This window comes from Ochotona princeps, chromosome 14 (assembly GCF_030435755.1).
Source record: "Ochotona princeps isolate mOchPri1 chromosome 14, mOchPri1.hap1, whole genome shotgun sequence".
Lineage (NCBI taxonomy): Eukaryota > Metazoa > Chordata > Mammalia > Lagomorpha > Ochotonidae > Ochotona > Ochotona princeps.
The window spans coordinates 44,886,825-44,902,112 of record NC_080845.1 but is presented as its reverse complement, the minus strand read 5'-3'; the positions used below and the strand labels follow the sequence as shown (position 1 = coordinate 44,902,112).

The window sequence follows — 15,288 nt, the reverse complement described above, 5'->3', positions numbered from 1 at the left end:
GGCCCTTTTTTCTCTTTGTTTTCCCTTTTTAATTTATAAAAGTAAACAGATTTCATGTAGTTCATGATATAGATGTAGCAGCATAGTCGTACTTCCCACCCTACCCTCCCTCCTACCCGGCTTACCCACTCACCCTCTTCCTTCCTTATTTTTTTCTTTTAGTTTTTACAGTGGCAAATTTCCATTGCATTTTCGAATCACAGTTAGAACACCTTATTAGGTAGAGCTGTCAATATACAGTAAGTGGGGGAAAAGCTGTACTATTCCTTAGGTGCGTGGGCAGAGGCTATAAACTGTAATCACATCACTCGTCACTCTCACTCATGTACTCTGTGTGTGTATTTTCACAGAGCAGGGAAAATGTGGTACTTGTGTTTTGGGGATTGACTAATTGCAGTAAGCCCAGTGATTTCTAATTGGATCAATTTATGTGCAGAAGACAAGATTTCATTTTTGCTTATCACTGAGTTGCATTTCATAGGTTATGTATATGGCACATTTTTTTTTCCAGTGGTGGGTATCCAGGTTGGTTCCATTTATTACCTATTGCGAATTGAGCTGCAATAAACTTGAGGGTGCAGGTCTCTTTGTCTTGGATGCTGATATGTTTGGATAAATTGTCAGGAGTAGCAGATAAATTTTCAGGTATCTGAGGAATCCCCACCCTGTCTTCCATAATGGTGTCATCAGTTTACATTCTTGGTGGGTCTTTTAATTTTGTTTTTTGTTTTAGAGATTTATTTACTTTTATTGGAAAGTCAGATTTATACAGAGAAGGAGAGACAGAAAGAGTTCCTGTCTGCTTGTTCACTCTCTGGGTGGCTGCAGTGGCTGGAGCCAAACTGATCCAAAGCCAGGAGCCTGGAGCTTCTTCCAGGTCTCCCGCATGAGTGCAGGGTCCCAAGGCTTTGGGCCATCCTGTACTGCTCTCCCAGGCCACAAGCAGGGAGCTAGTAGGGAAGTGGAGCAGCCAAAACACAAACCAGCACCCGCATGGGATCCTGATGGTTGCAAAGCAGGACATTATCCACTAGGCTACTGCCCTGGGCCCTGGGTACTTTAATTTGTATCAGCTGCTGTCTGTATTCCCTCTGCATGGTCCCCCCTTATGCTCTGATGCTCCATAGTTCCTCCTCTTGCACTCAGTGGCATGTACAGTGTGCCACGTGGCTATTACAATGTTTGTAATGATAGGTTACTTGGGTATTTAGGAATTTAAAACTGATAGCCTGGAATCAGAGTGCTAGCCTTGCTTTTAATGCCTGCCACTGTTAGAACAATAAGTTGGAAGCTGGTTATTTATACAGTGCCAGATCCACTTTGTTTCTTAAATGAGACTTTAAAGTAGGAATTTCGGAGAACAGAATGGAGGTTATCAAGGAGCAACTAATTAGGTCTTTACAGACCCATTTTGCTGAAAAGTCCATGTCCGTTTCATAAAGTGACTGAAATGAGAGACTCTTGCATGTCCTGCATGTTCAGGAAATGCCCACAAACATTTTTCTAAGCCTGAAGCTAAATCATAGGGTTTATTTTTCTTATTTTGTCAAGCAACATGTGAAGCTTTTCTTTAAAAAAAAAACTTGAGGTATTCCTGCAGTCAACTTCTAATTGTTTGAAGAGTGTATTTGTGGTTCTGCATTCAGATTTATACTTAATTAGGAGAGAAAGATTTCAGTGTATTGTGCAAATAGTCTTATGTCACCCATCTTTTCTGTTATCTGTTGTCATTCCTATTGCTGCCCCAGAAAGCAGGGCATGTTGACTTTCTGTGCAACATTTCAACCACTTATAAAATATATAAAAATAGGTAGTGGCCCAGAACTGGCTCACAGGCTCCTGCTTGCCATCATCTGATTTAGCATGAAGAAGAAAAATGCTATAAGTAAGGCAGGCTGACTGACCTATTTTTCTCCTTATACAAAAATGTGAATTTGTTCCAATTCTTCTGACTCTGAAATTGAAAACTAGTAGAATCTTGGCATTTAGAATATTGTAGGAGAGAGACAAAAATAGGTGCTTAAAATATTTAAAAAGATTCATTCACTAATTTGATAGAGCAGCAGTCTTAGGGGTGGGAAGTGTTGAGTGGCGAAGACAGAGAGAGTCAGACCTTCCATCTGCTGGTTCATCTCCAAGATGACCAATAGAGTGAGAGCTGTGCCAGGCCTAAAAACCAGGAGCCAGGAAAATCATCTTGGGATCGTCTTGGTTTCCCACCTGTGTGTCAGGGAGCTAAGTACCTGGGTTATCATCTGCTGTCTTCACAGACAGGTTATCAGAAATATGGATGGAACGCCAAAGAATCAGGACACGGATCTGAGCTGTGCTGTAGTAGGATGCCAGCATCCCAGGTGGTGCCTCACCCCAGTGAGTCACAATGCTGGCACTTTCAGAAAAATTCTTACTTCATGTGGAAATTTTAATTTCATAAATAGTGCCTACATTTATGTATGGGGTTGTGTTAGTCACCTTGTTGCTTCAACTAAAATGCTGAGAAGAATCTCTTGGGAAGGAAAAGGTCCATTTCACCTTATAGATTAGAGGTGCGTATTTCAAGACTGGGTGGACTCCTCAGAGTGGCATTTGGGGGAGGTTGATGGTGGCAGAGCCTGTGCAAAGCAGAGATCAGACAATGAGCCCGGAAGCAGGAAGATGCATAGGAAAGCTGCCTTGTGTGGGCCGACATCCAGTGTCCAGGATGCTCAGGGATGCACACAGATGGAATTTGTAAATTAGAGTGTGTTAAAAGCTATTTCCAAGTAGGAAATTTGGGCATTGAGGAAGCCATCAGCATTGTGCTGGTAAGTTCAAGGTTAAATTATTATTCTCAAGTGGATGTAACCTTTTGCCAGGTCTATTAAACTATTTTGGTGGAAATCCTTTTCATGCTAATTTTACCAGTCCTGTTAATAAGAGGATATGTACTTGCTTGCCACCAGGCTAGGAACATACTCAGCAGTCCTTGAAATACTCACCAAAAGGCTACCAGGATCCTAACAGCCTGACACTGGTTTTGCAAGGAGTGTATTGGACATTAGTACTGAGCAACAAAGATGGAGAGAAAGTCAGACCTTGGTCAGTCTTGCCATGGCATGTGACTTTAGAGTGACAGACAGTCTTTGGACAGTTCACATTGGCCCTCTGGCATTTTCTTAGAAACCCTTTGACTCTTGCATTTCAGTTGTCTGGTTTTAGGGAGCTTATTTTCCTTTCGGATCCCTTAATCGCTCTCACAGAGTCAGTGCGAGATCTGTGTTATCCTGTTGCTATGCACCGTGTGCAGCCTCTGCATCTGTTTCCCTGGCGTAAGGTATCCCACCACTGAAGTACATAGTGCTTGACTGATACTCTGATAATAACACCTTCCTTATCTGTAGGAGATTTGTTTCATGACTCATCATGGATGTCTGAGACCGTGGATAACACCAGACTCCACATGTATGGCTTTTTGTTTTGTTTTGGTTTGATTTTTGCTTTTGAAAACCTACCTAAACTGGATAGATTTCATGCATATGGAATTGCAGATTTAGGAGTGTAATGATAGTTCCCACCCTACCCTCCTTCCTGCCTGCATTCTCCACCCACTGTTCTCCTTCCTTATTTCATTTATTCTCTGTGTACTGTTTTACTTCTAAGCATTAATACCTATTATAGATTTTATATACTAGACACAGTGAAACATTAACAGCAATAGCTAATAATGAACTAAGACAGTTATAGCAAGTACTATAATGAGAAGTATTTGAGTATGTTCTCTCCCAAAGCAATTTAAGGAATCATTCTCACCCTTCCTCTTGTAACGATGGGAGATGGTACAGTATCTACCTGATGAAACGGATGGAGATGAATGACATAGCCATGTGATATAACACTGGGATACTAGTGACCTTACGGCAATTGAGATAGAATGAGTTGTAGGAGCAGGCCTTGCACCGTAGATTAGGCCCTAACTTGGGAAGCTCACATCACAACAGTGAGATACCAGGACAATTCCCAGCTACTCTGCAGGTAGTCAAACTTTCTGCCGATATGCCTGGAAAGATAGTGTATAATGTTTTAAGTAATTAACTCCCTGCCACTGATATGGAAGAACTGAATGAAGATCTGGGCTCCCAGGTTTGATCTGACCTCCGGCATTGGCTTTAAGGCCGACCGGGGAATGAACCAGTGGATGGAAACTCTGTCTGTGTCGTTCTTTCAAGTAAATCTTTTTTTAGAGAAGAAATAATAGGGGCTTGGTGTGGTGGCCTAGCAGCTAAATTCTTCACCTTGCACACACTTAGGATCCCATATGGGTATCAGTTCTAATCCCGGTGGCCCAGCTTCACATCCAGCTCACTGCTTGAGCCTGGGAAAGCAGCTGAAGATGGCCCAAAGCCTTGGGACACTGCACCCGCGAGGGAGACACGGAAGAAGCTCCTGGCTCTTGGCCTTGGGTCAGCTCAACTCCAGTCATTGTGGCCACTTGGGGAGTGAATCATTGGACGGAAGATCCTCCTCTCTCTCTCTCTCTGTATATCTAGCTTTCCAATAAAAATAAATCTTTTTTTTAAAAAAAGAACAAACTGAATGTTAGAAGCAAAACTAAAGGTGAGAGCAGACTATGTACTATGAGATTCTCCTTAATGGCTGCACAACACGTGCATTGTACAACACCAGGGGATACTGCATACATTCAAACTAAAATGTGGGTCCATCCACTGCAAAGATTAAAGGACTCATATAGACAGTAATACTTACTGTTTATTCCAGTATTGGCAAATATGCACAAATATAACTGTGGGAATGGGAAATTGTTAAATATTAAAAAGCTGAAAGATAAAATCAGAGGAGACATATTCCATGCAAGCCTGATTTTATTTGCAGGTGTGATAAGTTACGGAAAAATTTTCAGATTTAAGGGGAGAAAGAGTCCTAGTACCACAAAGGGAAAACGATTTTTAAAAAAATTCCCTTGGACATAGCTGATACCTGAATTTCTAGCACTAAAGATTAATTTCTTTCGCTTGCACCATCTAGTGTCTGCACGTGACACTGCACATGTGTTGACAGGATGAGGATTTCGTGGGTGAAGACAGAGCTCAGCTGATGAACGCAACACTTGCCATTGCACTGCCCTCCCTGTGGGGACGGTGGCCTGGCAGCATGGCGAACTGCTGAAGGCCCACAGTGGTACTTGGGAAATCTGCTGGAATTGACTCTAGCTCAAAGGTTATTGTTTAGAGTTAACTGAATTTTCCTGAACTGACTAGAAGTATTTGCTCAGGATTTTTATATCCGTTGGATTTTCTCAGAAGTTTAATAGAAATATTATATCTTGACAAAACAGAGTTGATGTTCCATGCTTTTTTTCTTTAGGGCAGTGAGACCTTCCACCATGTGTGCCCCCCTATAGGTATCTAGCCAGTGCCTTTAGAACAAAATATGATGCATTATCTCCACCTCATGTTGTCAGAGGATGATGAAGTCTATTTTAAAACAAGGTTTAGAAAGTTATCAGCTTCCTCTATGGATAAATAAGCTTTCCAGGTTTTGAGGGCAAAAACCCTTACCAGCTTTAGCAGCTTTCTCTGATGCCTTCCGCTTCTACCGAAGTACCCACTGAAGGTCATTGCTCTCCTGTGCCACTGATTACACAGAGACTCAAGCAGAAGCTAAGGGTCCAAAGATAATGATTTTGTCGCTTAGAATATTGACATTTTCATTTCAGAAAGTGGATGTCACTAGCCGGGCCGTGATGGAAATAATGACTAAAACAATTGAATACCTTCAGCCTAACCCAGGTAAGGAGTGTCTTACATGTTCAGAACATCTCTCATGGTAAGTTATAATTATCTTTGATGGACTTTAAAGGTTTGGGCTCTTGCTGCATCCTCAGTCCACTTTCCTAGAGGGTCATTGAGTAAATGTATCGCACATTGTTTGGAGGGGGCACTTTTTAAGACTCCCATTTGTGATATTTAATCTACCTGTGATGTATTTAACAAGCAAACAGCCAAGTGTTGACAGGTTGGGTGACCCATAGTATCAGAGAAGCTATATGCTATGATCAGTTATTTAATTTTCAGGGGATGGTTAATAAAGTTGTGAGAGCTTTAAGATAAGAAATAATAATCCACAGTTGTTCAGAAGAAGCTATGTAGTTTATGTTTGGAGTCATGTTTCTCTCCATACGCTGTCACCAGTGTCTCCAGAGGAGAACTCTTCTGGGTGCTGATTCTTCTGGAAGCACGTCACAGGTGAGCAACTGTTCTTGCTCACCTGCTGTACTCCAGGAGTTAGATGAACTGGAACTGTGCTTTGAAAAGAGAACCAGACAGAATTTGGGCAATCTGTCTAGGCACCAGGTGTAGCCAAGAAGCCTGCATCGTGGACTTCATTGTGTCACTAACTGCAGAGCAAAGGAGCATGAAGCCAAACCCAAAGTGTGTAAATAGGTGGTATGTGTACGTACTGGGAAAATCACTTACACTAAAAGCTGATTTCATTGGGAGTTTGGATCCCATGTCTTTGGCTGCCCTAGGGAAGATGGTCTAAGCAACTGCTTCTGCTCCAGCAAGTTTGCATACTGAGTGCTAATGGGCAAGAGATAGGCAAAGGCAGGGTATGTAGTGAGACAAGCCTGCCAGTGAGTGCGGCCATAATGCTGTCTAGCTGACTCTGTATTGCCCCCTGCTGTTGGCTCTAGCTTTCATTCAGTCATTTTGTCAGCATGGCTGCTAATTTGAAGCAAATGTCCTGTCCCCTTTGCTTTTGAAACACGTTACAGAGAAAGAGTATATGAATGAGGAAAATATGGTGAGCTATAAGAAGTAAGAATTTAGCACTGTATCAGGTAAATTATCAAATACCACATTAGTTAAGAAAGAGTGGAAATCAAGCTTCTAACTGCACGCAGAGCCTTCATTCATATTTCACAGAGGCATAAAACTCTCTAGCAAGTGCATTTACCTCTTGGTTTAGAACCAGCTGCAATTCAAGACAAGTATTGAAATGAGTTCTACTTCCCTACCTGTTTTGCCAGTGGAAATCCTTGTACAGGGGCAAGAAATTTTTGTCTAGAAGTACCCTGTGATTTCCATTCTCAGGCACAGGAATTGTGCTAATAACTTATTCTGGTCAGCTAAGATTAGTATAGGGAACAGGAGGTTAAATATAATACTTATAAGGTACAAAAACATCTTTAGAGCAACTTGCATATACTCATTTTTAAAAGTATAATTTCTTAATATAAAATAAAAGAACATAGTTGAATATATCATAGTATTAAAAAACAGACTACAAATCCTGTGTAACACACATTCTCAACTGCAACCTGCCAAGCTGCCAGTTCTCATGAGCCTGATGGAATGAACAGCAATATTATTGGAAGGGCAATAAAATAATCAGGTTTTTTTGCAACATACAAGAATCCTAAGGTTGACCACTTGCACAGTGATGGGAGAGAAAAGTAACACTTTCACAAAAAAAGGACAGAGAGCAAGTTTAGGTAGTGAAAGTGGTGTGAAGAACAACAGAGCAAGGAGAGGATTTAGGGAATCACAGTGTTGACTTCCTAAACAAGATGGTCATAAAAGTTGCACAAATAACTGATATTTGAGCACAGACTGAGTGCAAATGATGAAAAGACCTGAGAAGTGAGTCCAGGAGAAGGACTGGGGAAGGCAAGGAGGAATGGGGGAGATGGCGAGGCTGATGCTATAGGAGCAAGAGGGAGACTGAGGAATGAGATCATCAAGACCTTGTTCTTTCAATCCTGTTCTAAATGAGGACCCACTTGAGAGATCTGTGAAGGGGACTCACTGGACACAAGGGTGTCATGAAAATGCATAATTGCAGTGGGCCTGATTAACCCTGGGAGCTCAGCAGAGGACGTTCCAAGCTGGTGGTACTAAAGCTGGGCCAGGAAAGTTGGTATCCACTGAAGATTCAGGAGGTGAGGTACAGCCATTGCAAAGTCCTGTGACAAGAAAGAGCTGGAAACAATTAAGACATTATGAGTCCAGCAAGGCTGGAGGGTGATAGCAAGAGGGGGAACAAATTTAGAGGGGGAGAAGGACGCGTGACCACAACATGCTGGATCTCCAGGCTGATCATTTGCATCTGGCAGTGGAGTGGCACGTCAGGACTTTTGCAGGAGACTCCGCACAATGATTTACAGGTGAAATACTCTCAAGCTTCAGTGATCTTCACCAATACAAGGATTGGACATCATTCATCTACCAGTTCCAGCTCATTTACCCTGGATTACTGGAGGGATTTCAGAGATACTAGTACCTCCTGATTGTCAGTATCTCACCAAAAATGTGGCAAAATTAGGAAAGCTTGCTTTCTCAATACATGCAGCATTAAAATTGTACCACTTACCACCAATATATTATCCTCTTCAATATATTTATCGATGAAAGACACTACTCATTTGAAGCATTACTTTCTAATTGATTTGTTTTTTTTAAGAATTTACATGATCAAATTTATTCTTTTTTTAATATATATTTTTATTATTTATGTATCTGAGGTGAAGGGGGATATTGAGGGAGAATCCCCATCCAGTCTCCCACCCGCCCAACGTCCCAGATGTGGGGCATGCTGAGATACTTGCTCAAGTGGTCTTAATAGTCTTCCAGTTATGGATCGCTGCCAGTCACATCCCTCCCAGCTCGATTAGGTCATTGAAGAATCCACTGATTGTCACAGTCCATCATGGAGTCTTCATTTGCCCAGTCTTTCGCTGCCCAACGTTTAGCTGAGGTGGTTGATTGACCTGTTCTTATAATTAGAACCTTTTTTTCTTGGTGTCAGGATTTGGAAAAGTAAAACAGAAGTGGCTTCTGGACTCAGTTCACATCCCTTATTCTTCAAGAGAAGGAAGGGCGGTAATTCAGGCACCTAATCAGCAGACACGCTGTGGGCAAAGAAGGTGCCACAAAACATGCTAAGGGCCCTGCTTCAAAGACACAAACAGAATTTGGGTCCTGACTTCAAAGAAATATGCAACTGTGTTGTGGAGCCAGTGATGTGGATAAATAAATGCCAAGACATGTGTATTAATTTTATGTTTTGTTATTTTTAATTTTTATTTTATGATACAGTTTCATAGGCTCTAGGGTTTCTCCCCATCCTCTTTTCCAGTCCCCTTCCTCCCACTGATTCTCCCCATATTATTACAGCAGTATAGTCCTTCACAGTCGTAGGTCCATCATTCTCCTCTTTAAGAATATCCTGACATTTGTGTTGAGAGTTAAAATTGAGAGGTTGTGATTTTGCCCTGCCATACTTGTTTTTGTGGGTGTTGATATCTGTGTTATTGCCCTTCCTTGTGTGGACTTTAGTGGGGAGACCTTCCTGTTTGCCATCTTTGCTTATGATTCACCTCCTTTTTTTCTGGAATTAGTGCATTTCTAAGGAGATTTTGTAGAGCTGGTTTTGTGCTGGCATATTCTTCTAATTTCTCTTTGCTGTGGAAGTATTTGATTTCGTTCTCAAATACGAATGAGATCTTTGCTGGGTACAATAGTCTTGGTTGACAGTTGTTCTGATTCAGGATTTGGAAGATCTTTGTCCATTCTCTTCTTGCTTGTAAGGTCTCTTCAGAAAAGTCAGCAGTGATCCTGATTGGTTTTCCCCGGTATGTGATCTTTTCTCTGCTTCGTACTTGTCTTAGGATTCTTTCTTTGTCTTCGTTGGAGTGGAACTTGAGCACCATATGTCTGGGTGAAGATCGCTTTGGGTCATATCTGCTGGGAGTCCTCTGACCGTCCTGGATTTGAGCTGGATTCATGTTCCAAGTGTTTTGAAAGTTTTCCTGTATAATTTCGTCGAGCACCATTTGCATTCCTGATTCTTTTTCCGCTCCTTCAGGAAGGCCAATAATCCTAATATTTGATTTTCTGAGGTTGTCTTTCATTTCTTGTATGGTCTTATTGGCTTTGTTCAGACTTGTCTCCAGCTGTTTCATGAACTGGGTGTGTTCGTTTTGTGTGTCTTCCGTTTCAGAGATCCTCTCTTCTGCTGTATTTGTTCTGTTGGTTAGGCTCTCAATTTTGTGCTCTAAGTCAAGGATTTTACTTTTCATTTGTTGTATTTCTGAGGCTATGTGGTTCTTGAATTCCTTGAAGTCCTCCCAATTCTTCTCATTGTCTCTGACATATTTTAACATTATTTTTTTGAATTCCTTGTCTGGTAGATCTTCTATGTCTTCATCTCGCATCTCCGAAATAGACATTGGAAATTCAACATACCGTATGATCCAGCAATAGCACTCCTAGGAATATATCCAGAACACTTGTTCTATGAGAAACCAACATGTACTCCTATGTTCATAGCAGCACAATCAGTAATTGCAAAAACATGGAAACAACCAAAATGCCCATCAAAAGATGATTGGATAAGAAAGCTATGGTTCATCTACTCCATGGAATACTACTCAGCTATTAAAAAAAACAAAATGCAGTTCTTTGTGGCCAAATGGGCCAAACTGGAAACCATAATGCTAAGGGAAATGAGCCAATCCCAAAAGGTTAAATACCACATGTTTGCCTTAATTTAAGATGATATGATGTTATGTATAACATGTTATGTTTTGAATGTTATATGTTGTGTATAAACTAAAATTGAAGTATAGGTGAGGTGGTCACAGAAGGTGGCTGGGAACTCACATTTACTTTTAACATATTGGTTACTCATTACTATGTCAATTAATTCCATAATGATGTAAATTTTTGCTGATGGTATGTTGGAGCTTTCAATTGACTGGGATGATACTCTGCTGGCTCTGTCATCAGACCAGAGAGGGTATACCTAAGAAACCGTTGAACTTGACTGGACAACAAGATGCTGGACTCTATGTTTGGTATACGCTTGCAATGGGGAAATCTCAACTGAACTTGAGCTGTGGTTATGCAATAAGGTGGAGGAATCCACCATGGTGGGAGGGTTTGGGGAGGGGTGGGGAGAACCCAAGTATCTATGTAACTGTGTCACATAATACAATGTAATTACTGAAGTTAAATAATAAATAATTTAAAAAAAAAAAAGAAAATATTGTTTTACCAATAATAAATAAAATGAGAGAAAGTGCAAAAAAAAAAAAAAAAAAAAAAAAGAATATCCTGACATTGTAGGTATGGACAATGGTACAGAGTTCTATTATCCTATTGTCAAGATACATGTAGCAGTTTCATCGGGCAGGAAGCATGATTTTGATGTAACTTTCCAGGAACAAATCAGACGTTTTAAAACTAGTATAGCTAACTTTTATTTTCAAAGGAAATATTCCAAAAATGAGATTTTAACTTATTATTTAAAAGTCCTGTGTAGATATGTAATGACTGTGACTGATCACAAGGTGGAAAAAGACAGACTTTATGGGCATTCAAGAGAAAAATATGTAGAAAAGCAAAACCCTGCTGTGCACTGTATTTTCTGTGTTCAAAGCGCTTATGATGGAAGAAATGTGAGGTTTGCATTTGATTAGGACATCAGGGTCAGCATACCTTCTCAGCACACACAGAAAAGTTCTCTGTCATAACAAGCATGCAAAGGCTGGAATAGATCCATAATTCAGTTTGTTCCTGTCTATTCTATTTAAGAAAAAAAAAGTCTCCAGAATAGTGTAATAAAGTACATTTTCACCTGACTTTTAAAACCAAATTTAAATGCCTGGTGTGGTAGCCTAGAGGCTGAAGTCTTTACATGCTATGGGATCACATATGGGCACTGGTTCTAATCCTGGTGGCCCTGCTTCCCATCCAGCTCTCTATTTGTGGTCTGGGAAAGCAGTTGAGGATGGCCCAGAGCTTTGGGATCCTGCACCCATGTGGGAAACCTGGAAGGAGCTCCTGGCTTCAGATTGGCTCAGTTCTGTCCATTACAGCCACTTGGGGAGTGAATCATTGGATGGAAGATCTTCCTCTCTGTCTCTCTTCCTCTCTGTATATCTGACTTTCCAATAAAAACAAAGAAATCTTAAAAAAAAAAACAAGTAAGACCAAGATTGAGCATCTGCCATTTAGAACCTCACACACTTGTAATACAGACACTCCAAGTGGCCTACGCTGTTCATTCCTTCTGGAAATTCCAGCTCATTGATAGGTGGGGAAGGGAGAAAGGGGTTCTAGGTTTGTTTGCCCCAGGAAGCAGGACTTGAAATAGTGGTTTATTTTATTTATTTTTAAAGACTTATTTATTTTTATTAGAAAGTCATATTTACAGAGAGAGGGAGAGATAGAGAAATAGATCTTCCATCCACTGGTTCACTCCCTAAGTGGCCACAACGGCCTGAACTGATCTGATCTGAAGACAGGAATCAGGAGCCTGAAACCTGTTCCAGGTCTCCCACACGGGTGCAGGGTCCCAAGGCTTTGGTCCGTCCTCGACTGCTTTCCCAGGCCATATGCAAGAAGCTGGATGGGAAGTAGGGCCACCGAGACACGAACCAGTGCCAATATGGGATCCCAGCGGATGTGAGATAAGGACTTTAGCCACTAGGCTGTAGCATCAGGCCCTCAATAGTGGTTTTTATAAAAGAATACATTTCTTTGATTTTGAAAATTTAAATTAAATGATAAGTAAGTTAAAATTCTGAATATTTTGGGATAGATGCCATTTACTCGTTTGTGAATACTGTAGTCCACTCATGCTAAACAAATTCCTTGATGATAAGATTATTTAAATATTTTTTTGTTTATTTGAAAGAGAAACAGAAGCAGAGAGGGCATTCATCCATTCCTTGTTTCTCTCCTGGGATTTCCACAATGGAGCCCTAGCTGGAAGTGCAGTTGGGAGCCAGTCTCCCACGTGAGTGGCAGGAACCAATGCCATGAACCGTCACTTTCTGCCTCCCAGCATCTGTATTAGGAGAAAGTTGGACCTGGAAAAGCTAGAGCTAGGATGGAACTCAGAGACTTAAATGTAGGGCAGAAGTGTTTAACTGGTCAATAAACCACTAGGCTAAATATTTCTCCATGTCAGAGATTTCTAGTGTTGTAGAAATTGTGTAAACCAGCCTTCTGTTGCTGACTCCCATAGGAAATGTCTGAAAGGTTAGACTCAGGGTCAGACATCCTTCCCTATGCCAATGCAAAGACTTCCACCCTGCCAATACCTCTGGAGTCCTCATCCAGCTTTCTTAGTCCTATCAGTTTGTCATGTCTGCATTTTTAATCACCCAAGAGGTATAAATATAGCTAAGGCCTTACATTTTGCTGCTAGAAAATCTCATTTTAATTAAGTTTAATAAAACAGAGCTGATGTAGCATTTTGCAAAGAGAACAGGCTGTTGAGACACAACTGTGATTCAAATTCTGACTTCTTGTTACTGTGTGTCCTGGGGCAGGTTATATTATTTTTCTGTACTTTGTTTTCCTTGTCTGTGAAATGGAAGATCCTGACTGTTGAATTACTGCAAGACAAAAAAGAAGGTACATGTGAACTACACCTAGTAGAGACTTCTGGGTCGGTAGCTGAGACTTGAAGTGCATACCCAGATCTAATGTGGATACATGATGTTTCTACTTAGGTATTCATTATGTTAGATTTCCCAGCTTGCTCATCCATCTGAGTGGGACTCAGGCTTAATGTACTAAGCGCAAAATGCGGCAGCTCTAAATGATGTGGCTCTGCTGATCTTTGCTCCACTTTGTTCCAACCAACAATTTCAGAAGATGAAGCCTTGTTTCCATGATTCCTCAACTATACATTAGATCCAGAAACGCAACTTAAGGCTTGTACAGTTTACTCCCTGTACATTCTGAGAAGTCATCACTTTCTTGAGGCAACTTCTCTGGACTGAGTTCTACCTATTCAGTATAATGCCTAATGTACCATTCTTGAGTTTTTGGTCATTTTACACCATTTTAAGAAACTGCATCATGGAGCTGTCAGTCATAGGTCCTGAACGATTATAGAAAAGGAATCTCCAAGGTTTTCCTGCATATGTCAGCCAGAACCTCAACATTTGGACTTACGAGGGGGCTGCATCCCAATTTCTGAAACACAGAGATGGAAATGCTAGCTAAGAGGTACCTGTTTAGAGACAGTCAGGGACATTGTCTTTAACAGTGATAGACTTCAAGAATGTGTATATGTTTTGCCATTCTTTATGCTTTTTCATGTGAAATATTTCTTTAACTGAAGAAACAACACTTAGCCACCACTGAAGATATTTGGAACAATCGTAAGGTTGACCAGTATATTGCTCAGGATCTCGCAGTCGTATTGCGAAGTAGAGTCTTACTTACATCATTACCGTGCTGAATGTTACAAAGTCTGCCCTGGCCAATGTGCTATCACTGAAGGTAGACTTGGGAAAGAAAGCTCAGGCGTGGCTCCTCTGAGCAATGCTGTATGGCTCTACCACACCATTGGGCAAAGCTGCCTAAAAGGGCCCTGGGTGAGAAGGCGTTAATGGTCAGGAAGCAGCTGTGCTTGAGGCAGGGAGATCTCCCTAGAATAGGTGTTCGGGACCCGCCTGCTTATTCATGCAAGTCATAGCTTTTGCACATTCATTCATTGATCTGGTGTTTACTACTCATGAAAATAAGGTTGTCATCAAGAAAATGCCATTGCTCAAGGACTCGATCAGATGTACAGCCAAGACAGTTTGTATTTCTGTCAGATTTCCTTCAGAGTTAATTTATGTATGATTACCTTATCCAAGAAGAATAAACCCAGATAGAATGAAGCCTCAGAAATATATGGGTTATGAAAAATTTTAACAAATATAAGGTTTCAACTAGTTTAATGGAACTTGGCTTGATGTTAAGTCTGTTAAAGTGATCAGATATAAAAAGATAATATATCATGAGCTAAACAAGTGCCTCCACCCCATTAAATTTCATGTCTCACCGCAACCGTGGAGTTTGTGGCCATACAGTCAGCTTATAGCTTCAGCCAGCTCCTGCTGCCATAACCGAATGCCATAGGCTGGATTGCTTAAACCACAGAAATTGTTTGCGCTCTGAACTGTTGGGTAGAAGTCCAACCAAGATGAAGCATTGGCTAGTTTGATTTCTGTCGATGTCTTCCCAGCCTCCAGACTGCCACCTTTTCACAGTGTGTGCTCTTGGGGTGTGTGTGTGGAGAGTAACAGATCTTTCTCTCTCCTTCTTCCTGGAGAGCTGTGAGCCCTTTCAGCCTAGGGCCCTAACCTTCTGACCTCATTCATCTGACATTTCCTCCTGACAACTGTTTCCACTTAGAGTTATATTGGGAGTTAGCGTTTTAACTTAGGAACTTAGAAGAAACATATTTTAATCCATAGTAGTCCTCTAACCTTTCCTGCAT

The 15,288-nt window shown here is 41.0% G+C and overlaps 1 protein-coding gene across 2 annotated transcripts in view; it reads left to right on the top strand.

Annotated features, from left to right (window-relative positions):
• The window catches only part of SH3GL2 (SH3 domain containing GRB2 like 2, endophilin A1), a 186,906-nt gene that overhangs the window by 152,009 nt on the left and 19,609 nt on the right, over window positions 1–15,288 (top strand). For both annotated transcript variants that reach the window (XM_004581087.3, XM_058672676.1), the window contains exon 3: window positions 5,714–5,786. In XM_004581087.3, the coding sequence (XP_004581144.1) occupies window positions 5,714–5,786 (73 nt within the window). The remainder of the gene's footprint in view (window positions 1–5,713; window positions 5,787–15,288) is intronic.